This window comes from Artemia franciscana, chromosome 7, assembly GCF_032884065.1.
Source record: "Artemia franciscana chromosome 7, ASM3288406v1, whole genome shotgun sequence".
NCBI lineage: Eukaryota > Metazoa > Arthropoda > Branchiopoda > Anostraca > Artemiidae > Artemia > Artemia franciscana.
Window position 1 is genome coordinate 35,109,934 of NC_088869.1, and position 27,154 is coordinate 35,137,087.

A 27,154-nucleotide genomic window follows, 5' to 3' on the forward strand; every position below is an offset into this window, starting at 1 on the left:
TAATACTAGTCCCTTAAATGAAGATACAAACAAATTGTCACCAATAATTATTAGCATTACTTGCAATTATAACAAAATTGTACCATAATTCTACTGTAATTCTATCCAAAGCCACTGATACTAGTCTCTTAAATGAAGATATAAACAAAAATTCACAAGAAATTATTGACATTGCTTGTAATTCTACCAAAATTGTACCAAAATTCTACCGCAATTCTAACCAAAGCCACTGATGCTAGTTTCTTAAATGAAGACATAAACAAAATAGCACCGGAAATTATTGAGAGTACTCGTAATTCTACCAAAATTTTGCCAGAAAATACTACCGTACTTCTATCGGATTTTCTACCCAATACCTCTTAAACTAGTCTCTTACACGAAGACACAAACAAATTATCACCAAAAATTATTGACACTGCTCGTATTCTAACAGAATTCTACAGAGCCATTTGTGAATCAAAACAATGACTTGTCTAGATCACGTAACAGGAAATATCCTATGTATATATTCCTGAGGTAATTTGACCAAAATAGGTCTTGAGTAAGCCAACTGACGGTAAAAGATTCTATTGTCGCCAGATTACATAGGTTCAGAAACCAAAACGCGTCACGCAAGATTAAATTATCGGCAATGAAGCTAACATATCATGCAAGATTACTTCATTATCAGTTACAAGCGGGGACTCTCTACTTGACTAGCGGGCCCCCCGTTAGAATTGGTTGCTAGGTGCTCAGTAAAGTTGGATGCTAGGGCCCCGTTGGGATTGGATGCTAGGGTCCCGTTGGAATCGACCGTTGGGGCTCCCCAGTTGGAATTGGTTGCTGTGGCCAAACTGAAAATGCCTGCTAAGACTCTGTTGGAAATGCTCGCTAAGGCCCCCGTTGAAATTGGTGGCTAGGGCCTCGATGGGATTGGACTCTAAGGCCCCGGTGAAATTGGATGCTAGTGACCCGTTGGAATTGGTTGCTTTGGCACGCACTGGTCGGTAGGGTTTTCGTTGGAATTGCTTTCTATGATTCTTAAATTGGATGTTTTACACCCTTTGGAGTTGACTTCTAGGACCCGTTGTCTTGAAGGTTTCCTACATGGGAGGGCCCTGAAGGTTTTGTCCCTGGTTCTTGCAGATTTTTGAGTAGTTCCAATTTTACCCCCCCCCCTCTATCTGTGTCGTGGAAGTTTAGGGCCGTCACTACTGTTCTTTATTTGTGGCATGCATCATTTCGAAGAAGAAAATGCTGTAGCTGAGATCCAACTGATTAGTTCTTGAAGCAACCTTTCACTAAAATCACTAACTTCAAGCAATGACAATATTTTGTCTTACTAGGGTTGGTTGGTTACTAAGGAAGGCAATGTACATCTACACATTTCTGTGGGAGATTTCATCTTTCAATATCAATTTCGTCACAAATAAGTAGAAGAATCGTTTGACAGACAAACATTGGGATAACCACAGTCGAGTGGCCGCAACAACATTTGAGCCTATCATAAAAAATTGTTGATGACCAAAAAAAAAGACAGTTCACACTGTACTATGTTTTTATGTTTCGTACATATTTCAATAAATTAGAAATGTATATTCAAGGGTAACAAACCACTGTGGGATTTAAATAAAAGCATTAATTATTTTCCCATTTTGTGGGGTTAGGCTTTTGCTGTTAGATCTTTCAGTCAATTAACATTTTGATGCCTGCTGGTTAAGATGATTATGACCAGAGAAAGTGGCCTGATGGAAAGAGTTTAGTCTCCTAAACGAAAATCTTTAATTAAAAGATCACTTAATGTAGTTTCAGGCAATTTTTTTTTTATTTGGAAGGGATCCAAAAATTTAAAAAGTATTAGGCTGTGTGTATCGAGCTAAAAAGAAATTATTTTGAACAGTATATTGAATTTGGCCCTGATTTTTTCCTTCCTGAAGATAGTCTGTAAAAGAAACTATTTATAGACAAAAATATTCATTAAAGAATAAAGTCAATAACATCAATTTTATATTATGTTAATAATATTTGAATTAAAAATATCAGTATGACTTACCTGTGTATTCAATCCCGCATAGACAAGAGGATTAAAGATAACTGAGCTTTTTGCAAAAAGTGATGGAATTGTAACAAATGATGGATGAAGCTGCAAGTTACTTTTGTCGCCAAACGCTTCAAGCAGGGATACTATTGCATAAGGGGTCCATGAAAATAAAAATGTAATGACCATAATGCCAATCATTATCGTAAGCCGAGATTGTAGTTTAGTGCGATTTGTTTTTGTTTTCTAAAATTTAAACATACCATAAATTAAGACCAAGTGTAACTTTCCCTAAAAGCACTCATATAAATCATACAAACGAATAATGAAAACGAAAAATCGATCATCATTATCTACCAGACAAGACTGCGAGAATGGTGTACTTTAAATGCACTTGTTTCTTATGTTCCGTATTTGCAAATAGACATACGACTTACACAATCTATTCTTTAAGCAGTTGCCATTATTTAAGCATAATAACTGATTATGTACGGTGGTAAATAAAACAAAGAAAATATTATCCGTTTTGTGAAAAAAAAAAGAAAAAAAGATTAACTGTAACACAGGCATTAAGGAATCCGGAGTTATTTACCATGATTTTCAACACTTTCAAGTACCCCATTGCTTAGTTTTCTAACTACTTTTTAATAGATAAGAAATCCTTCATATTCCCAAAAAGTTTTGGCAGTAGATGTGTGTATATATTTTTTTTTTCTGAGAATTGTTAATATAAAGATAGTAATCGAAGAACTTCAAAAAGTCCTAAACTCTCTAGCAACACTCGGAAGTAGCTAAAGGGACTGTGCAGGAGGATAGTGCAAGCTTCTACCATTTTGTGTTACGAATCAGGATTTTGGCCCTAACAGTCGTTCTCTATTCTTTTTCGTTACTTGGACAGGGCACTAGAACTCTTGATTTCCATTCGATTGAACCCATTCACGCTCTTTTGGGATCATTAGTTCGATACAATCATCCCAGGAAAAATAAATGAACATGCTTCCGTGATCTTTCATCTGGCCAAAAATATAAATTCCGCATTTTTGCATATGGGAGCTTGAAACGTCTCCAGTGGGGTTCTCAAATATTCTGAATCGATGGTGAGGTATTCATTAGGAGTTCTTGGCTTTTAGGGGGTGGCTGGCTTTTAGGGGGTGGCTTTTAGTTCGTGGCTTTTTCAAAAATCAAGCAAATTTTTTGAAACTCGTAGCTTTTAGCGGTTATGATTAAATTAAATGTGAATTTTGTATATTTGGGATCAGAGTAAAAAACCTGATCTTTTGATGTATCTATTGTTATCAAACCCACCTGCCTAGAGCTTCTTCTGTAATTATCTGGTTGTTTTCCAGGAGCTAGGAAATGTGGGCATAAGAATACAATTATTGAGGTCTCAGGCACATCCATCGCCTACAAAATGACCAACATAGATAGTGCACATGTATACATAATTCTACATAAATTTATCATATATCAAGAATAAACAAAGTTTTAAAACAAATCTATATTAATTGTTAATTTATTACGATTTACGCCATTCTTTCAGAATGAATACGTCACCGTGCAGCATTACTACCTTTGAAAATGGGAAGTTCCAAATACAATATTTTGATAATTTTAAACAAATTGGCTACCTCATAATTTTAAACAGATTGGTGATATTATAATTTTCCGGTTTGTGCCACTTGATAACTAAGTGAAACCCAAAACGAAGAGAATTTACGACAAATATGACATTATATTTAAAACGAACAAAATCAACCACAAATATTAGTGGGGCTAACGTCCCACATACCCCTTAAAGATAAAACCATCATCTGCGGTTTATTGAACACAATTTTTGTTTCGATTTGTGCGTTTTTATTTGTTAAGAAAAAGTAAACCACCATAATAACAAAATCTACTGATGAGAACCAGTGAAATGGAGATTGACAGTTTAATATATTGATAAATCATCATTCCTGAGAGTCTCAGCAATTTTTAATTTATTAATATCATAAAAGAGAAAACATTGAAAGTGTATTTTGCTTTAATCAAAGCGCAAATGACGGTCTGGTCTTTACAAGGCATAGGGGCTTCAGATGTACTCCTATTTTGGTAGTTTATGCTCGTTTGAAGTTTGAACTGAAAATCTATTGAATTTCTTTTCCTTCTGAGTTGTGCTTATTTATGGATAGTGACTGTGCTTGTTGGCACATTGAATAGCCATTTGACGATATTTATGATCACATATAATGTAGCTACCGTTTAATGTATAATGTAGCTACTGTTTAATGTATGTAGCTGTACCGTTTATTGTACCTTAGTTAATTTTCTTCGAATAGCTTCGTTTATAAGAGTTTATTATTTGCTAATATAAGGAATATTTGCGGAACCTTTTACTTTTTTTAGTCACTGTAGTCATAGCAGTGATAAAAATAGTAATAGTAGCTCCACCAGTAGAAGTTATAGTAGTGGTTGTCGTAGTAATGGTAATCGCTATAGTGGCAGGCAAGGGCGTAGTTATAGTATTTTTATTGGGGGGGGGGAAGGGAGTGATATTGAAGTAGGTGCTTTTCGAACGGTAGTGAAGAAAAGTACCTGTTTAACAAACACGCTACTTGGTGAATTTAAAAATATTACGCAATAAATTCCAAACATACATTAAACAATCATAAATGTATGTGCTGGTGCTTGGCTTTTACTAAAATTTTCAGGAATGAGCTGCTGCAGATGGCAGTAGTATAGCGTAAACAAGCTTTCTTGTAGGTGAAGGCGAATTTCGTTTGCACTTGGCTTTTTTAAGCCAGATTCATCACTAGTGCTGCAATATATATAATCCCTCTAATCCCTAATCCCCCTAATCCCTCTAATTTTCCCAGCCCCCATGCCCAGCACAGGATGCTCAATCTCATGATTGAACCAAGCTCTATTCTAACCGGGTATCACACTATTCATTTGCTTGTAATTTTGGATGGATCTTGACTCTGTAAGATTCTATAACAAATTCTATGACCGAACTACAACCAATTTGACCTATCTAGTTGTAAATTGAAGAAAATATTTTCAGCAAAATAAGTCTTTCAAAGAAAAGTAAAGAAATCCATTAAACAAAAACGAGCAAAAATAAAATCAAATAATTTACCAAGCGTGAAACTACCACAAAATCAGCATTAATAAATAAATGAAACCAAAAATGAACTGAAATTACAAAAAATAACCGAGTCAAACTCAAAACAGGTAGAAAATAATATGAGTAGGTCTCACAACCTCTATGTCTTCTCAAGGATAAAAAATATTTTGCAAAAAACTTTTAAAAAAAATACGAATGAATATGCATTGTTAGTATAGTATGCCTATATACATGCTGATATGTATTCCTTTTAATTTAATAAGTTTTTTATTTATTAAAGTTGTAAAAGAGACAACAATAAATAATTTTTTTCAGTAAAGCGCAAATTATGTTCTTTCCTTGAGAAGGATAGGGGTTGTAAGCCCTACTCATGTTAATTTCTGCTCGGTTTGAGTTTGACTCCGTTATTTATTGTTATTTGTTTTGTTTTGGGTTTCATTTATTTATTGATGTGCATATGTGGTAGTTTAAAGTTCTTTGAATTTTGATAGCAAAAAAACCTTTTTTGTCATTAATTCAGGTTTTTAAACAAATTTAGGTTTTATATATTACATCTCTGTCAATAATACCAACGAATTTCATCAAATTTTACTTTTAGTAACATATTTAATTTCTTATTTTGATAAGAAAACCAGTTTTATGTCAATTTTTCAACATTTCCTAACATTTCAGGATAAAATTTTTAATTCATAAAATTTTTCATCTTTTTTTTAAAATTTCCCGTTTTTTTTTCTCATATTTTCAATCGAGAAACCCTTATCATGTCAATAATTTCACTTTTTTTCAACATTTTAGGATTTAACTTTCAGACTCCTTCAATTACAGGCTTTATACCTTATCAAATTTTTCTTTTTCTTAAATATGCATTTTTTTTTTTATTTTCAATAGTAAATACCAGTTTTTATGTCAATAATTCTACATTTCTTAAAAATATGATAATTTAAATATTACAATTCATCAAGTAAGACCTTTCTACTTCATGTGATTGCCCATTTTTGACAGATTTTACTTTTTGTCTAATTTCTATAACAAAACACCTATTTTGTGTTAAAAACATTCATTTCTGAAAATTTTGTTATTCGAATATCATATTTCTACAATATATCCCTTTCCAATTCATCAAAATGTATTATTGTTGGCTATTTTCAATCCTTTTTTTTAGTTTCAGTAATAAAACCTAGAATATCGTATTTCTTCAAGTAAAGGCTTTGTGGTTCTAAGTTTTCATTTTTTGTAATAATTTGCACTTTTTTTTTATTTTAGACAGCAAAAGTTGTTTCATGTCAAAAGTTAAACTGTTCTTTTAAAATTTAAGGATTTAAAATGTAACATTTATTCAAGTAATGGCTTTCAACTTATAGTTTTTTTTTTCGTTTGTAACGTTTTATGTTTTTTTTTTTTTTTTTTTTTACAGAAAAATCTTTTTATGTCAACAGTTCCACTTTTCTTAAAATTTTCCGAATGTAAACATAAGTTCTTTAACACTTCGTGGTAAAGAACTGAAATTAGGAGCGACCCGGCTCAATAGTAACCAAAACTCTAAAAAACGGTATTTTGATACCAATAGTTAGATCAAAAGAATTGTATTTTATTATTGTTTTTAAATATATAACATTCATCAAGTTTAGTCTTACCCATCAAAAGTTACGAGCCTGGGAAATTTTGCCTTATTTTAGAAAATAGGGAGAAACAACCCCTAAAATTCATAGAATTAACAAAATCACACCATCAGATCCAGCCTATTAGAGAACCCTACTGCAGAAATTTCAAGCTCGAAATAGCTCTATATAACTCAAAATACGAATATAGAAGTTCGTTACGTAAGTTAATTCGAAACTAGAACTAGAACTTTTAATTTCCGTTAGAATGAGCCCTCTCGCGACATTCTAGGACCACTGAGTCGATACGTTCACCCCTGGGAAAAAACATTCAAATAAACAAAAAACACGCATACTTGATATGTCTTGTGGCAAAATATACAAAATTCCACATTTTTGTAGATAGGACCTTGAAACTTCTACTGTAGTGTTCTTTGATGTGCTGAATCTGAGGGGATACTGTGATAGAAATTGAAAGTTCTGGTGCCCTTTTTAAGTGACTAAAACATTGGAGGGAACCTAGGCCCCCTCCAACGCTTGTTTTTTCACAAGGTCACCGGACCAAAATTTTGAGATAGTCAATTTATTCGGCATAGTCAAAAAACTTAATAACTATGTCTTTGGGGACGACTTACTCCCGAACAGTCCCTATGGGAGGGGCTGCAAGTTACAAACTTTGACCAGTGTTTACATATAGCAATGGTTATTGGGAAGTGCACTGACGTTTTCAGGGAGGATTTCTTGGTTGGCGAGGGAAGGGGTTATTTGGGGGACACTGTCCATAGAGCAATTTGTCATGGGGGAAGAAAATTTCCATGAAGTGAGCGCAGGATTTTCTAGCATTAAAAAAAAACAATGACAAAATAAATATGAAAAAGCTTTTTCAACTGAAAGCGAAGAGCAGCATTAAAACTTAAACGAACAGATATTATTACGCATATGATAACACCTCGATCTTTACGCTAAAGTATATTTAGTAATTTCAATTATTTATTATACGGTCTTTGTGATTCAGGGGTCATTCTTAAGGAATTGGGACAAAATTTAAGCTTTAATGTAAAGAGCGAAGTATTGACAAGGGGGAGAATCCCCCTTGTCATATTTTTTTTGTTGAAATATTTTTTGTGCACTTTAAAGTTTTCAGAATTATTTCCTGATGCTGTATTTGTTGATTTTTCATTTTAGAGGTAATTTATAGAGCGTAAAAAAGTGTGTTTCATCAAATTCCGTTATTAGAAGTTTATCTTAATGACATTTAGATCTATTTAAATTTCTCCGAAAGTTCATCTAAAATAATTGCTTTTTTGTTTCTTGTTATCTAAAATCTTCTTTTCTTTTTCCCAAACAAATACCTTCTCAGACCCAAACTTTGGTTCCCGATTTTTGCTGTTTTTTTGAATTCTTTGCAATAGCGGTTGGTCTTAAGCTCTTTGTTTTTTTCTCCCCTTTTGTTATCCATTTATCATTATTCGGTAAACGAAAAAGAAATACTTAAAAGAAAAAACGTAGCTTACCTTCTTAACTGCACCAATTATTTTACTATAGGCCATAATAATGGCCAGAAGAGGCAAGATCAACCCAAAGAAAAATATATACATAATATAAGTCTTTGATAGCAAACTTTCATCGCGCCAGTCCACTGAGCAACTAAAAGAAAAAAAAACTTAATTTCATTTGAAAGAAAATTTATCAAAAACCTCATTGGTGAAAAACAATTTTGTGAGTTGAAATTTTTTAATTGCAAAGTCTTGTCGAAATCAATTTAAGTAATTCCTTATATCTTTCTTTTTTTCAACTTTTTGACATGTTGATATTTTTTCCATTTTTTATATTTCTTTTTTCTTCTATGTTTATTGACTGTGCAAGTTTGGATCCTGTCGATCTGGGTTTGCGATACCTGCTTTTTGGAAAAATAAAATTGTGTCTTATCAGAGGAAATGCTTTGGAGTCTCCTATAGCAAAGAGCCATAAGGCTTCAATGTTGTTTTTTCTAGGCCACTTCATATGGAACAAGAGGTCGTAAAAAACTTAACAGAGAGCTGAAAATAGAAATTCAAATTCAATGTGATCCTTGTTGTTACTTTTCCTAACCGCAGATTTTACGGCAGTTCTAACCCAGATTTCACTGTCCATCATTTCCATTTGTGATTATTTATGGCGATTGTTATCGCATGTCCCCTAACCACAGATGCTTCTTTCTCGTTCATTGTTACCTGAGACATTTTGGAGAATTACTTTAGTTATTCGGATTTATCCATCATCTTGCAAAATTTTCCATGAATTCATAGATTCCAAATAGCTTCTTTTCCAGCCTTTCCCGGATTTTTTTTTTTTTTGTCTAATTGCGTTGTTTTATAATTCAGTAGCAACCAGGCATAGTCCATTTAAGATACTCTCTAGAATAACTAAATTAAGCATTAGCATAATCATTGTGTTAATCTTTAGTTTTAAGTCGTAGGGTGGCAAATCAGTAATTTCAATTGATTGAAGAAGTTCCTAACCACATGTTTTTTTGTCCATCATTTCCATTTGTGATTCATCGTGATGCTTGCCGTCATATGCATTTAATTATCTCTACCTTTGTTCTTCTTCAGATTTTTTTCCATGCCTTTTGCTTTAGTTGCTTCATTATTATTCATTATTCTGTATAATTTTGCATGACGTTATAAATACAAAAACAAACTTTTTTCCAGCTTTTCAAGAGTAATTGTGTTTTTGCTTTAATTAACCCGTTGCATCAGAGGCAACGCTATAGGGTTGCCTATAGTAAAGAGCAATAAGGCTTCAATGTATTGATTTTGCTTCGAAGAGGCCCTTATTATGGAATGGGTGGTCGTATAGCTTTGTGAGGGGGTTCATTTGACTAGAGGTGCCTCCCAAGCCCTCTTTTCCCGATTTTAATCCAATCAAATTTTCAGATTGCAATTTTTGTCAAAATAGTTCAAAGATCTAATAACTGTGGCTCCAGGGCTGACAATCCCCACCACTGCTTAAGAGCTAGGGTTATGAGTTATGAGCAGTGGTGGGTAAATGAGTCCAGAGAGAACAATCCCTCGGGCCATTTCAATTTAATTTACATACTTTCATGACTGACCTCCCTAGTAACTAGATCCAGTTAATGACCTACCCAAGCAACCAGATTGCCTTTACTACAGAGGATACTTCATTTGCATACGCCAGGAGGAACATAATGCGCATACTTGCATGAGCATATATTCTGCTCGTAATATTTAAGACAGTGGATGCAAAAAAAAACTCGCTTTATTGAGTTGTTTTTTATGTAAAAATACATTGAGAAAATATGAATATCAACAGTATTCGTCCAGTGCTTGAATTATAATGAATAAACAGTCGAGATATGCCTTTTGCTTCGGATGTAAGTGCGTTCAAATTTTTATTTCATGTTTACTGGGGTAGAACGGGCCATCTTAGTTTTTTTTTACTATCATAATGTATTTATAAACACTGTTTATTTAGTGAAATTTATTATTTCTTCTGTAGGGATATATATCTTATGCAAAAATCCAATTTTTCATAACACAAACTATATATATCCACTTTTCATACGTTGTTGAATATGCAAAATGTAACTAACGCTTTACTAGAAGTTAACTCTGAGCACAAGCTCTTATCAGAATAGTCCATCAAGAGATTAAAATTTCAAAGTTTAATTTGACAGTTAACAAGCAGTTAAATGACAGCTAAATATCCTTTGCTAAGAGAATACTGTGATCTTGTCATGTTATTATAAAGTGAAATGCTTTTTAAAGTTGATTCATATTCTTTTAAAGTATTTCTAAAACCATGATTGGAAGTTTTCTTAAGAGAATAGTAAGTCTCTTTGAAATCGGTCAGTTCTTTGCATAAGTTTTAAGAGCTCTCATGACTTTGCCCATTAGTAGTGTTATAACAGGGCCCACGAGTGGCCTCCCTCTTTAGCCTCCACACACCTATTCCCTCCCGTATTTTTTTTTTAAAATAAGAATATTATTTTAAAAAAAAATACCTTTTTGACATGTATTACATGTATGCCTTCTCGAGTGTATGAATTCTTTGGTTTCTAGTTACTGAATTGTTAGATTATAGGATATAGGCTACATTATCTTTATTTTGACTTATTTCTCATAACTTTATTGTACGACAATTCTGAAACAGAAGCATCAACAGTACTACCAGCAAAGGGATATAGAACAGCTTGTCTTGTGGAGATACCGCGAACAATGAATGCTCTTCAAATGATGAAGAATTTAAATTGAACTATTTCCGCATTAGATGAGGAATTAGAGGGGGCTGATATAAACAACTGGATACACAAGAAGTAAGTTTGTTTAAATTCTCTTTGATAATATTTCCATATTTGGAAATTCTTCTCATTCGTTTACATCTAATTCTTCTGTTTTTAATAAAATATTACGGATTTTTTAAAAATGGTTTTCAATTAAAAATAGCCTTGAAAATCTAACGTAAAATAAGTGTGATGAGGATTGGTCACACACTTCTTTCACTCTTACAGATACAACAGTAAAATTCGAATCATATTTCAAATAAAGGGGTTTACAAAAATTTAAAGTTTACCAAACACTGATGGTCCATCTTACTAAGTTATAGGTGTATATATTGTTTTGAAATCAAATGATTTGGTGCGTAAAGACCATTGCAATATTGTCCTTTCCTTGTCTAGATTAATATAGGCGGTCACCTTCATATATACTTTGATATATGCGGTCACCTTCATACCTACGTCGGTACAAGAGGTCAACTTCATACCTACGTTGATTCAAGGGGTCACTTCCCATACCTACGTTGATAGAAGGGGCTAACACCATGCCTACACTGATACATGTGGACACATCCTATGTCTATTAATACAAGTGATAACACCCATACCTACGCTGGTACAAGAGATCGCTCCCCCCCAGGGAATCTTAACACATCTAACACCCCAGAAAAAAGAAATGTTGTGTGTGTGCTTTAATATCTTTTTAATTATAATGCACGTGTTTTAAATGATATAAAAATATAGATTGTTAATATTCTTTTTTTCCAGCTTTATAAAACCATCCAAATTTCAATAGAAAATAACTTTTATTATTATTATTCAAGGTTAACCTAGCTGTATTGTCACAAGAAACTCAGGGGACATACAACCTCTTTGAGGGTATCGGAACACCTATAGTGACACCACGAGTACAGTTTCAAGATAATCACCATATTGACTTGCCCTCCGATAACAATGAACTAGAATGGTATGATAAACTATTAAAAGATTTCTTTGGAGAGGTGAGTGCTGATAATGTATCTCATGATAATAACCATAGCGACTTCCCCTCTTATAACAACGACCCAGATTAGATTGATAAATTTTTAAAAGACTGCGTTGGAAAGGGGAATTTGACTTCCCCCAATATTTTCACAAGACATTAACCTCCCTCAAAAAGGGGTCATTGATTAAGAGAGTGACAATGGCTGGCTTGACCCCACCGTTTTGGAAGCACTCGAAAAATGATTAATGAGCTGGAGGATTTCACTCCTTGCTCTACCCCTCTTACACACACAGATGGTGCAGCAGTGTGAACTGGTAGTGGTGTTTTGATAGAGGAAAAATCTGCAAGCCCACTATATTGCAAAACTTTTATCAGTCAAACTCTGCCAAGGATCCAATTAATACACTTACTGTGGGGCGTATTATCACAATCCAATAGACATAGTACAATCCTATGTGGGACAGATTCAAGCTCTTTTTGAACGAAAAAATTCAGAAATTTGGTGGGAGGGATAGCACAAAAGCATCCATCATACCGATTTTTTGAAAATTATTTTTTGAAAATCATAGGTCGGGATCAAGCGGTGCGAATTTAATTAAGACTATCCGATATTTATCGGCAATTACGCTATGATAAAGGTAGAAGGAGAAAAGTAAGCAGAAGAGGGGTGAGAGACTTGTTTGCAAGAGCTCTGGTACCCGCCGGGCGTGCCTCTTAAATTGCAGGGACAATGTAGATAGCCTCCAACGCTTCCCTTACTTCTCCTGCAAAGTATTGGCAACCCTGCCTAGTTATAGAGGAAAAACTGATTCAGCGCTCGGCGCGTGCACTTAAAATATACATTCTTGGATTATTATTAACCCAGTGCTTCCATTGTCCCCGAATTTTTGGGGATTTCCCTGAAAATCGAGAAAAATCCCCGAAAAGAAATGTCGTTCCCCGAATCCCCGAAAACTCCCCGAAAATCTTTCGTTTCCCATGATCTACCCGAAATAGAGTTAGTGGAAGGCTCACTGTTCGCTCCACAATTTTAATATTGTTTTGCACCTTTATACTATGGTACGCTGGCGAACGTATGATATTGAAAAATATAAAACGGAATTGAGCTTATAGTTTGGAAATTCAAATCATCTAAGCATTGGAGAGTTCAAGATTAACCGGTTGGATATAATATCTTCTGCTTCAAGTTATAATTATCTCGTGAGTATTGGTGATTCTTCGTATTTCCTTGATTATTTTACCATACCTACACTTTAGACAAATGTGATTGCAGCTGAATGCTTCAGTTACCTAACCAGGGTCTACCTGGTCCCACCCAAAATTTCCATCCCCCCTACTCTCAACCTCTATTTGGAATCCTCCCTAAAGGACAAAGTGCAACAATATATACGCAAGCACCAAATGTTTGGTGCTTTTGAAGAAAAAGGGAGGTATATTGTATATCAGTACTATTGCAGAGTTTTTCAGGGTTATAAGTCCCAGGAATATGAACACACTCAAAAAGAATGCAGAGCTAAAGAGTCAGTCAGTCTGTTTGAGGTGCTCAGAGAAACACCAATCAGACCAGTGCCCATTGAAAACAATAGAAAACCAAGTGCCTCTGCGAAATTGGACTGGTTTCTGTGTCGACGCAACAAACTCAATAATGGGATGTCATAATTCGGTAGCAAAGCTGATCAGTGACAATTATCCGTGGGTGGTAGTAGTCAAGTGTAGTTGCCACTCCATTCATCTTTGTACTTCGTATGCCTGCAAAGAGCTTACCAAAACTCTGGAAGACTTATGTCGCCACGTATATAGTCATTTCTCTATGAGCGCTAAGCGAGTTGCAGTACTTGCAGTACTGCAGGACAGCCTGTTGGCTGTTCCTCCATGCATGTGTGCGAAGAATCCTTGAACAGTGGAGCGCATTGTCCCTCTATTTCACTAATGCCAATTTTGATGACCCCACCCATGGCAACGAACTTGCTCTTAGTGATCTAAAAAATCCTTTTATTAAGGTTCTAATGATGTTTTTTGACTACGCTCTAGGCTTTTTGAATGACTTTAATGTATTGTTTCAATCGAAGTCACCAATTTTCTATAAGCTGAAGACGGAAATACTTAAGCTTATTGCCACCTTGGCTATAAACTATATGAATGGAACCTACGTCAGAAACTGTACTGATCTTTTGGCTCTTGACGTAACAGACGAGAGCCATTATGTTGACGTTCAGAAGGTCTGTCTCAAGTATACTGCAGAAGAGGAGTTGGCATCCTTGGTCTCGTCTAGTCCAGATATCTCACAGTTGGAGGTGAGGAAGGTCTACATAACAGCAAGAGACTTTTACAAGGAGGCCATTATCCAGATACAGAGACGCTTTACGTTTGAATGTGACATTTAGGAGTTCACAAGTCTACTTGATCCTGTCAATGCTCGAAACTTGAACCCACCTAGCTTAGCAAATTTTCTAAGAAGTCGTGGGTTGCCTTCGTGGGACAAGGCTCTAATTGACAGGGAGGGCGTGAACAGAGCACTGTTTCTTTGGCGGGTTTAGACATATGTACGATGTCCGTGGAGGAGTATTGGATGTTTATCTGTAAGCAGACATACCCATGTAAAAAGCCGAGGTTTGAAAACCTAAGAAAGGTTTTATTACCGACTATAGTACTAGATTACTAATGAGCTCTTGTCGCGTCCAAAAATTAACCAGTTATTTTTTCCTATTGAATGTGTCTGAACTTCTAAATTAGCATAATGTCGAATGAGAAAGAAAGACTTGTGCATAATGCTTTGCTAAATTATTTATCGCCAGCGCTCCAAGCAAATAAGACTGATGAAATTTGCGAAAAGGCAGTGGGATTTTATGACAAGGATACGATTATAAAAGCTAAGGATACACTTTGGCACTATTCGAATACTTCGAGTCACAACGTTGCTCGCCAAAAGATTGCCGATAATGTGTTAGATATGCTGAAACTGATCCAGTTATGTGAGACTAACCGATCAAATTGCCGAAATTCGTAATTTTTGATCCTACGGAGGTCCCAACTACGCCTGGTGAATTGAGTGCTATTGTTGCTCAAAAAGTGACAGAAATCTCCAATAATTTGAAGGACTTTATTGAAAGTGAGAAAAAAGCCCGTGCAGCTGAGAAACTTGCTACATCTATGAATCAATTAGTCTCCACCGGCCAAGTCTTCCTATGCAGTTATCCTCAAGAAGCCCCCCTTAGACCTTAAAAAGCCTGACTCCCGTAAAGCTTATCTGGAGCATGTTTGTGGAGAAGTTAGTGGGAATATAATCGAGCTTCGTCCCAGTAGATACGCCTGGAAAGTAGTCACAAAGAATAAAAGTGGTGCCGAATCTATTATGTCACGCATAACCGGGAATAACCCTGAAGTCCAGCCTAAACTCCAATGCCCCTCCTTTTTCGGTATTATCCGTTATGTTCCTGAAGATCTGAATAAAAATAGCCTATGTGATCTGATTGTCAACTGTTTGAAAGCAACTCAAATCCGAAACACCCGTTTGTTTAAGCTTCTTTTTGAGTCTAAAGAGGACCTCGAGTCTTCAATTCGCTTTCCGCCCATCATAGGGTACGAAAGACTCCCCATTAATATATTTCAACGCTTGCCACCCCAATGCTTTTCTTGCCAGTCATATGGTCATTTTGCGTCTGCGTGCTCAGGTACCCGAAAATGTTCCAGGTGTGGTGAGGCTGGCCACTCCACAACCAAAGATAATCCTTGTACCAAGGCACTTAAGTGTGCTCTTTGCAATTCCTCCGACCACCCATGTTACACTTTTAAATGTCCTGTCGCTCAGTCTCTTCTAAAGAATTCCAATGCCTGAAGAAACCTTAAAAATTGTATCGTGTAACATCAATGGGAAAGTTCTACCGAAACATCACCTACTGTCTGAACTTTGCTTGCGGTTTGACGTGGTGGGTCTTCAAGAACATTTCTTGTGAAGCGATAGTCGTCAACTGTTGGAGTTCACGTCTCATAATCTGTTGTTCCACCATGCTAAGTCCACTCGCGGTAGGCCTTCAGGTGGTTTGGCTCTGATGATACGGAAAGAGCTACTTGGTAACCTAGTTGCTAAGTCTGACAGTTTCCTTGCGGTTGAAGTTTTCAATGTGGTCATATTCGTCGTTTATTTTCCTACTAATTACCATAATGATATGTCTGAGAGGACGTTCTCTCTCACATGTACTTCTATTGCCAAGCTAGTATCAAAATATGAAGATGAAGGCCTAAGTTGTCTCCTGTTTGGTGACTTTAACTGTGAACTGTCTGACCCTGAAAACAATAGATCTCTGATCTTGCTCCATGCTTGTCCAAGTCTCACCTATGTTGGAAATGATCGTGATTTTACGTACATCCGTTATTCCAGAGGCGCCATTTGGGGGATGGGGGTCAGGGGTGGGCAAATGCCCACCCCAGATTTACCAGGGGGCCCAAGCTTCCACCACAAAGGGCCCTTTGTCGGCCATAATAATCCGTTATGTCCAATATAATCCATTCTGTCCAATTGATTTGAAATTACTGCACGCCTATTAACCAAAGAGCGTAATTACTTAACGACCCTTGGGGTAATTATGATATTTGCTATTAATCATTGTAAACTTTGAAAGTAGGTAAGATACATAATAAAATTCTCGAGTTCTGTCAAATGTCCATTTCCTAGAAGATTACACGACACGAACTGAGTCGGAGGAGGAGGGACAAGATGGAGTTCATGCCCACCCCAAGATTTGGTCCAAATGGCGCCTCTGCATCAATATGGCTCCGCGTCTCAGTTGGACTATTTCTATTGTTCTTCTATGATTAAACCTACCTCTACTACTACAGTTCTTCTTGATTACTCCATATCCGACCACATGCCGATCTGTAATTCTTTTCAAATAAAGCCCTTGCCGCAAACTTCACCCACAAATTTCCCACCTAAATGGTTGTTCAGCCTCGACTGGGAAGCTGCTAACATCGATTCCTACCGGAGTTCATGTGACTACATACTGTCGAAGATCCGAATTCCTTTCACACTTCTCTGTTGTCCGAACATGACAGTATACTCCTACTGTCATGAGAGTATACTCCTAGGAGTATACTCCTAGTATACTCCAAAAAAAACATCCTACTAAACATCTACTGTTCTGGGATAACGCATGCTATCCGTACAGCAGAGAAAACTGCAGTTCCGGTCCTCAAAATTCGCCACGGCACGGAAGTGCGTAACTGGCGGAATAATCCTAATCTCCAGGCCGCATGTGATTCAGCAAAATTCTGGCTACAATTATGGGCAGATTTTGGGAAACCGCGCTCCGGAGTAGTCAACGCTGTTCATATTTACACGAAACGTAAATTTTCCAAAGCCATCGCATAGCATAAGGCTAATGAAATTGCCCGTACCAGCGAGATTGTCGATAATTTGCCTCCTGCTTTATGGCATCTTCGAGCTAAGAACAAATCTTCCAATGGCCCGCCCTGCATGCCAGAAAAAGACTGGCGCGACTACTTCAGAGACCAATTTTCAGCCCCTAATTCCTACCTAGATAACATCTTTTGCCAGGCCCTCGATAAGGAGCTTCAGTTTGCAGTTAAGGATATTGGTGTCCTCGTCACTCCGTCCTTGATGCGTTCCAAAACTGATAAGTTAAAAAAAAGAAATCTAAGGGCATCGATGGTATATCTGGTACTCATTTAAGTTTTGACAGCAATCTTCTCCTAGAGCACCTTTCTCTGCTATTTCAAATTATTTTCGTTACTGGCATCGTTCCAGACAGCTTTGGTGTTGGATTGGTCCATCCTATTCTCAAAAAAGGTAAACCAGCTGACCAGTGCGCTTCATATCCTCTGATCACCGTTTCAACTACTTTTTGTAAGCTATTTGAATCCCTTATTTTTGATGAAATTGAACTTCGATGCACTACTCCGGACGACCAGTTCGGGTGCAAAACCACTTAGGACGGGAACACGTTCAGAGCGTTCTTGCAAATCTTCTTAGTGATGCAGTATAAAAATGGTAATCTTCTCGTCTTTGGAGCACTTGATGTTAGTAGAGCCTTCGATTCTTGCATCCATGGCCATATCCTGCTCAAATCCCTTCAGCGAAGTGTTTCCTCTTGCATCCTTTCCCCTGTTTACAGTATGTACAACAAGCTCTCGGCTGTCATCCTGATCCCCTCTCCGTCCTTCATTTTCCCTTCTAAAGAAATGCTGAGTGTCAAGAAAGGCGTACGTCAAGGTGGCAAAACTTCTCCATCCCTGTTTAATAACGCTATTATCGAAGCACAGCAAGTAATAAAGCCGTCGTGCTTTTTTCGTTCCTTCGCTGCTGAACTTTGCTGATGACATTCTTCATGTTTCTCGTTCGATATCTTTATTTCAACAAAATTACGACTCACTTGCAGCGGCATACAAGCAGGTCGGACTTTCCTTCATCAAATCTAAAACAGAACTTCTTTTTTTCAATGGTTCAAAAAATGAGCTTTCAATTAACCTCTCCGTTAAAATTGGCGACACTCTGATTAAGCCTTGTGAGTCCTTTACGTATATTGGCCTTCCTATTTCTTCTACATTGAAGGACACACGCTCAGCACTGACAAACCACCCCTGTTCCCGTCTACGAGCGTCTTACGGATTACTTGTTGCCAATAACTATCGTTTCAACTGTCCTCTCCTTGCCCGGCTATACAATGCTTTTACCACCCTCCATCTGCTTGCTCTGGTTATTCACAGCTACCGAAAAGAAAGCCATTTGCATCGCATTTTACAGATATGCTAAGTTTCTCCTGCGTATCCCTTTGTGGCACAGCAATGGCGACATCTCCAGGAAATATAAGGTCACCAACCCTTCCATGGCCATAGAGAGAAGAATCTCCAAATTAGTACCAATGTTTTAAGAGCCAACCACCCCGGGACTAGTGTTATTTTATAATATTTGTAGTGGAAGTGTATTTAAATTTTTGTGCTTTTCTTTCTTTTCTTTTATACATTCCGTCTTTTCCGGTTTTGACGTGTAATAAATTAATAATAATAATAATTACATGTGTGCACTGCCATTTTCTAACGTTACAGCAGAACGCTTGTTCAGTACCCTCAAAGATTTGAAAACAGATAAACGAAACTGTTTGGCGACAATATCGGTTGCGTGTAATGGGGCTAAGACTAAAATGGGAATGAAGAAACTCAATCTCAGTTCCTCTTCTCTTGTCCTTGACCGTGAAATGACGAAGCTTCTGTCAAATGTTAAGGCTTCTGCAACTGCTGAAGAAGCAGCTATGCTTATTTCTGGTTCTGTGGCTCCCTAGGTCGTAGGTAGTGTGCTTAGTTTAGCTGATATTGAGCCTCTTCGTGGTAATTTTCAATGACATATTTTTTTTTTGTGTAATTGAATATAATTGAAACTTGAAGGCTTTATTTTTTCCTTCACAATATAGTACAAACAAGGTTTGTTGCAAATACATGTTAAATCATTCGAAAATTCTTTTGGCTTTCCCACCCCAAAATACTGCCTTTTTGGTGCAGAAGAAATTGAAAAAGCTGATTTCCACTCTAGTATTTAAGCAGTCCTAAGTGTTTGAAGCTAGGTAGAACTGCCGGACCGAAAAGGCTTTTGAAACACCAGTCAAGAAAATAAAACCTGTATATATTTTCAACCAATCAGAGAAAAAACGGATTGGCCAGGATTCCTAAACAAAATTATTTTTATTTATTTTGAGTTTATCTTTGTAAACCGAATCTTACGCGTGGAGACCCTTATGGTAGTTGTCCGGGATAAATTTTTAACGGTATTGAATTGTCTAGAGCTCTAGACGATTTTTCCGGGGAGAGGAATAATTATTCTATGGAGATGGAGCTGGATTTCCCGGCATTTTAAAAAAACTGTTTGAAATAAAATGAAAGATTTTTTCCGTCTGAAAGTACGCCCAAGGAGCAACATTAAAATGAACAAAAAATAATATATATATGAAGCGGATAGCCCCCTTTTTCTTTACGCTTAAGTTCAGATTCAGTCCCGATTCTGTAAGAACAACTTTAGCATAAATAGTTGGGCGTTTAGAAGGGGACGGTCCTCCTACTATGTAATCGTTTCTATTCGTTTTCAGTTTTATTTTTGTTCCTTGCTTTCAGGTGATTTTTTAAAATTAAATTTCTGGTATAAGTTCATGTTTGCTTGCCGAAGAATATTCGTTAATTTCAAGAAATCATTGCATATGTTATTGCTTTGTATGAGATTATTGCCTTTCTATAGGCTACTTTATTTTCGTCGTCTTTCTGAAAATAAATGACATGAAAATCTCGTTTTCGGGCTATGGGAATAAGCAGCAAAGATAATATAGAACCTAAAGCAACAAAGTTCCAGAGTGTCATTCAGCCTATTATTTTTTAATTTATTTAAAATAGTTCTGAGGTTTTGTCTGCATTAACAGCAAAAATCGTTTTTAGCTATGGGTTCCAATCCTGTACTCTAGCTCTAGATCCTACTCTGTTAAAAACTTGATTTAGTACGCGGATCCAGTCCTACTTGAGCCTGAAAACGAAGCTATAACCAATTTTGGCTCCCAAATTTTGTAACAAAATTCCATTTTGAACTTGTCCCCGAAAATTCCCCGAATCTTGAAGACTTTTCCCCGAAAACTCCCCGAATTTTTAAACTTGTCCCCAAATTTTGAGATTCGAGAGTGGAAGCCCTGTATTAACCATCCCTACGGGTAACGACTTGTGCTTGCTAGCAGACTGATTGCGGAATAGTTAGGGTAGTTACGTAGACATTGCTGGCTACAATAATGTTTATGCACCGGTATTGAACTTTATAGAAACGGTGCTGCGATATCAAGACAGCGTAACGAAAGATGCAACAGTGAATACAGCGGTGAAGTTTTTTACGAGAGATGCTATCCGTGAAAACCACGAAAAAATGAACGAGATATCTGATAGTTCTGGAGAGCTGTATGTGAGAAAAAGACGTAGTCAGGGTTCGAGGGAAATCCTAGCCAGTGACATGTATGATGCTGTGAAATTACTGAGCTCACTCCCTGAGTTTAAGACCCACTTCACCATCTAGAAATTATATGAAGTACCAAAAATTCCACAAGACATTTTTACAACCTTGTGCGCGAAAGTTAACGAATGTACGGATAATATTGGCAGTGTTGTGGAACAGTGTAAATCTATCCTTCCGCCTCAGAATGATTGGCCTCGTCTCCCTCAGCCCGAGAAATCTTTACACCGGGTTTTCATCAACAATGTACATACCTCAGAAATTTATTCCTGTTCCAAGCATAAGCAGTTTGTCGAAAGACACGCTAGTGATGGAGGCGTTGATCACATCCAACAGACTAAATCCGGCCTGGTTGCTTATATGAACAGCCCCAAGTCGGCAGCTACTCTTGCCAACTCCCTCAAGTCCTACCCTGATATAAGTGCTTCTTTTGGTGAGGAAAACTTCTTCGAGATCACCAAGTTTGTGCCCCTTGCCACAACAGATGATGATATTCTCTCTGTTAACTCGAAATTAGTCAGTGTCAAGCGATATGGTCAATCTGAGACAATCAAACTAACCTTTAGTGACGCTGACTCCCGAAATGGAGCAGTCAAACATGGATTATTCATTGATTATACTCACATCAAAGTCCTCCCATTCAGACAAATTCCCAAGCAATGCTTCAAGTGTCAGTCAATGGATCATCTTGTTAAAGACTGTACCGATAGCATGCGATACTTCTTGATGTTATGTATCCCACGAGAACAGTAGAGAAAGCTCTTGCGATTCCCAAACAGTGAAATTCGCTTTGTGTCCTGATACTAATAATAGCTACCCTAGATTTATTCTACAGTGCCCAGCAGTTCGACGAGCAATGCAGAAAGCATCTCATCAAACAAGAAAATGCATGAACTCTCTAATAATTTGCCGCAATGTTTACGGCCATAATGCTGCCAAATTGGACTATGTCAAGAACTTGTGCCTCGCATATAATATTGTTTGCGTCTAAGAACTCTTGTTAACTACCGATAACTTTGGGCTCTTTCAGTCGGCTTCTAGTAAATTCATGCACATTCACGAGGTTAAGCACTCTAGCGCCAGGGTCCGACCTAGTGGTGGACTTGCAATATTCGTTGACGAGATAGACTGTCATAAACTTGAGTCATGCAATTTATATATAGCAGTCGAGTTCCCTGGCCCAACTGCTTTCAAGCTAATCACTGTATATCTACTAACTAACATGAAAACGGACCGTAGTGAAAAACAGCATGCCAAGGCTTGCGATCGAATTGGAAGGCAACTCCGTAGCTTGAGAAGCTCACGTTTTTTAGTCTCTGGTGACTTCCAGTGTGACCCCTTCTCGAAAGGAAAGTTACAGGACGTTCTTATGGCATGTATTCCGCATGACTGTTCGCCCTATATTAAAGACCAAAACTTTACGTTCATTCCCAGTTCAGGAAGCACAAGTAATATTGATCACGTCTTTTCTAACTTTTCTATTCCCTCGCCTGTAAATGTGGATTCAGAGCATATCGCAAGTGATCATCTTGGTCTTAAGTTTAATGTTCCTTTTAGTCACGATGTGAAATCAAAAAGGCCAGATTATACAGAAAGACGCGAGTGGAAAAAGATTAACCTCAGACTGTACCAGTCGACGTGTGACGAAATTTTGGACAAAATTAAAGTCCCGTTCCAGCTTCTTGTCCATGGGCGCGATGACAAGATTGCACTCAATACATACTGCGCTGAAATTACTCAAGCGCTAAAACTTGCTGAGTCTGCAGCCGTACCTAGTGCAGTTATTAGGAAAGGTACAAGGAAAAGAGGATGGAGTGACCATCCTTACGTGGAGCATGCCAAATGGAGGTCTAAGATGTGGTATTTTATGTGGCGTGACTCAGGCAAGCCGAGGACCGGCACTATCTTCAATCTCTTTCGTAAAACAAAAAAAGAATACAAAGCATATGTGAATAAGCTGAAAGTGAAGGAAGCAGAAACTGCTTCGGAAGAGGCTATCCGTGATCCACAAAATATGTGGAAAAAATTCAAAAGTGGTAAAGTGCAGTCCAGGCCATGTGCCACGGTACCTGAGAAACAGTGGTTAAGGCATTATTCGAAGGTCTTCGGGTCTAAAGATAATCCCTTGGAAAAGGAATATGACGAATGGCTTAAATCGCGTCTTGATTTACTGTTGAAAAAGAGAAGTTATTTTCTTATACATGTGAATGAAGTTTTGAGGGCTGTTCGCCAGTTAAAGGTTAACAAGGCTCTAGGTCTTGATGGTGTCAGTGGTAATCATCTTCGCAATGGTTCACCGCTTTTGATCCAACATATGCAACTACTTTTTCAGATGTGTATAGATAGTGCCACTGTCCCCAAATAGTTTTGTACCAAAGTCGTTACAAACATCCAGAAGAAAGGAAAAAACGCAAATGAGTATGGGGGCTACAGGCCGATTACTGTCTTAAGTACATTGAGCAAGGTGCTGGAAAAAGTGGTCCTTCACGAAGTTATATCGAAGTGTGTGATAGACTACAGGCAGTTTGGGTTTCGAAAGCATCTCAGCTGTGCTTCCGCCCATAGACTTCTAAAGCGCATTCTTGTCAAGGCTGATTCACTTGAGTTGTCCGTACATCTATGTAGTGTTGACATTTCTGCTGCATTTGATTCAGTAATCCAGGCGGCTGTGTTCCAGACCTTGCTAGATGCCGGTGTGAACGCTCATATAGTAGCTATGTTATCGTTTTGGTACTCTAATAATTATATAAGAGTGAAACTTGGGCTTGAAAAACTCAGTGAGCTAGTTAAACTAAAGAGAGGACTTCGACAAGGTTCCGTCTTAAGTCCGATATTATGTAACACGTTGACGTTGACTTCTAAGGTTACAAAACAAATTTCTGGCGGTCTAAGATTTGATACTTGTGATTTGAGTTTAATAAGCTATGGTGATGATTTACTGATGTTGAATTTCTCATTCAGTGTACTGCAGGATAACATAGATAAGCTTGTATCCGGCTATAGCGCTATTGGTCTACATGTTAATGGCCAGAAAACTGAATTTCTGGCTTCTAGCTCTGCGAAACAAGAGGCACCAGCACCAACTGTATCCGTAGATGGTGCTATTATCGCACCGTCTTCGCTCAAATATTTAGTCTTTAGTACGGCCGAGATAAGAAAACTACAAGAACTCTTTGCCTTGATACCCTTGTGTATAACCTGCGAGTAAATTTTGGCAAGGATGTACGGAGCAGTGGCATTACCGCATGTCCTTTATCTTTTCCCGCTTTGGGAATGGTTCACATAAATAGAGAGACTAAAAGTTAGGTCCGCGTTTGTAGATATTTGAAGTTTTTGATACGCATACCGCTATTCGAGAGAAACTCATTTTTTTTAATAAGTATCAAATTCCAGATCCCCATGAAGCTGTGGCAGAACAGGAAACTAATGCTAGAACAGGTGCCCTTGAACATCCTTATGATTTCCTGCCGTTGCACATCATATACGAGCTATGAATGTATATAGTGAATGTAATCTAATGGTTTGATCTTGAAGCATTGTTTTTCACCTTTTTCTTTTTCCTTTTTATTTTTTTTCTTTATACTCCGCCATGTTATTGTTCTGATGGTGGGCTAAAATAAACTATCTATCTATCTATCTAATTTGCATTCACAGTATGTGCAAACAGAAAAGCTAATAATTTACCCGCACTTGTTTCGATGCAGGGCTTAAATGTTTCAAACATTTATTTCTTTTAGCAACCCCTAGACCTCTGATAGAAATTGCATGTAAGACACATTTGGGGAAATTGGTGGCTAATGGGGATGAGGCAAAGTTTCCTAAAAATATATTAATCGTCAAAATGGTCAATATCCAGTAATACTTCTGGGAAAAGATATTTTTGAGCGAGCTAATGAACATTTAAAGATTCTGCTACTGTTTTACAATATGATAGAGAATTTAAGAAGGGTGAGCGCAAAGATAAAAAGGGGGTAATATATCAAGGGAGGGCTCCGTCAATATATTCGGTAAAACACTGGGTATGGTTTCTTTACACAAATACTACAAAACGTGATTCAATTTGGCATTTTAATTCAATTACAGATATTAGTTGGATTCTAGGTGGGGGGTTCAACATATAATAAATGAGGGTTAACATGTTACTATTTTTCAATTTGTTTTTACAGATTTCATACAGAAGTAAAGTTAACACATCATATGAAACACTGCAAGCGTCATGGGTATGAATCCATGGGAACGGTTAGCGGTGACAAGGGCATATTGCGTTTAAAGAACTTACAAAATTCACTTCGACAGTGTGAAAAGTTGGAATTAGACTGTGAATCTAAGCTCGCAGATTGTACGACCTATCGAAAATCGTGTCAAAGAACATGAAGCCATTGCAATCTCTCATTTCTATGCACAAAGAGACTCGAGTAATACCATGCAATTGGCAGATGTTTTGAGACATTGGGTAGGGAAGATTGTACGGGCAAGACTATGATAGCACTTATTAAAACACGACAATATCACCAAAGGATAAATCGGCCATTGGAATCGAAAAATGTGTTGGGCTTGTAAGGGGAAATTTGTCGAGGGTAGTGGGGGAGATATGTCTGTTCACAATCACGGTCATTTGAATCTAATTTCATCGGGTTAGCAACTTTCATAGACTGGCTCATAAATGATGTAATATAAGTGTTAAACTACAGTACTTTCTACCTGTTTATATACACAATTACTATTATGATTTGAAATTTATTTCACCAGCGTTGGCACGTTTGCAAACAGGTGAAATTGTAGACTTTCTGCATGGGTATATGGTTATTTTTCATATAATAGCGCACCCAATTCATCTCTGAAGCTACTAGTATTAGATCTTCAATGGTAAATATTATATAATGCTAATACGTACGTGAATAAAATGTGTTTTAAGATTCCTATAGTTTTTTCACCAACTCCCTAAGTAAATTGATTCAATTAAAGAAAAGCGATGATTTTCTTTGTTTCCCCTTCTTAAACAGCGCTTTCCAGATGATGAAATATATGATTTATTAAAGGGTAAGGGTATATATCCATATGAATACTACAGCTTGTTTCAGCACTTTAGAATCGTTTTAGGGTTCAATTCACGATCTTCAATGCACCACTGCCAACTATGATTTCGGTAAAAAGTTTGAGCAAAGGGCGGGTGTAAAAATGGGGAGGATTATTATAAAATGTCCCTGGAATGTGATATATTGACGTTGTTGGCTATTATGCGTAAAAACACGGATAAAATCCATTAGACATTTGGATTGGATTTGGGATATTGTTTTTCCACTCTTTATCTGGTGATGGATTTAATTCTAAAAATCAGTAAAGAAGAAACAGGCTTGATCACCGACGAGCGTCAGCATCTATTTGTAGAGAGATCCATGAGGAGAGGGTATGTTTTTCACGGGTATTGTATCTTGGAAACTGACTCAACTGAACAAGGCCCTGGTGAAAAGTCGGATGCGGTTTTTCGTGATATGAATTCCCTTTACCCGTCGGTATTGTCTCACTACTCTCTGCCATGTGGTAATTACAAATGGCTTGACAATCATTGTGCTCCAAATTTCCCCCAAATTGTCAATGGTGAGGAGAATGGACGACAAGGATGAGTATTTGAAGATGATGGTGAAATATCTTTAGAACTTCATGACTCGGTAAAGGATTTTGTTTTTCCGCGCATAAACAGACCGGTGACTAAGACCTCTTTGAGTTCACATAATATTTCTTTGGTAGAGGATGGGCGTATGCAGTGGACACTTTCAGACCAAGAACTTATTGCCGACCTTGATCCAAAACAGGATTTGATCAAAAATCATATAAGAAAACGTTTACTGACAGTTTAGTCAATATACACTCAGAAGCGATACCGAAGGCTGAAAAGAAATCTTTAAGCTCATTTTAAAGTCAGCATTTGGTAAAATGTGTGAGAGTATACACAATAGTTGTGAAAGATGTGATGTTGTGTAAGAATCATTGCCGATCCAAGCTTCATATTCACTCACAATTATAAACTCTAATATGGTCTTTTTGCATAGGAAAAAACAATTTTTTTGTGAAAAAAATTATTGCTAGTGGTAACGCATTTTTAGAAATTTCCCAAAAATTTAGGTTGGAATTTTTACAATGTGTGTAAACGCCAATGGATGAGGGGGGAGAAAGTTTAAG

The 27,154-nt window shown here is 37.0% G+C and overlaps 1 protein-coding gene across 1 annotated transcript in view; it reads right to left on the bottom strand.

Moving 5' to 3' along the window:
* LOC136029202 (pinopsin-like) overlaps positions 1-27,154 on the bottom strand; it is an 84,425-nt gene that overhangs the window by 16,657 nt on the left and 40,614 nt on the right. The window contains exons 4-5 of the mRNA XM_065707350.1: positions 8,236-8,368; positions 2,033-2,263 (exon numbers count right to left, since the gene is read on the bottom strand). Coding sequence (XP_065563422.1) covers positions 2,033-2,263; positions 8,236-8,368 — 364 coding nt within the window. The remainder of the gene's footprint in view (positions 1-2,032; positions 2,264-8,235; positions 8,369-27,154) is intronic.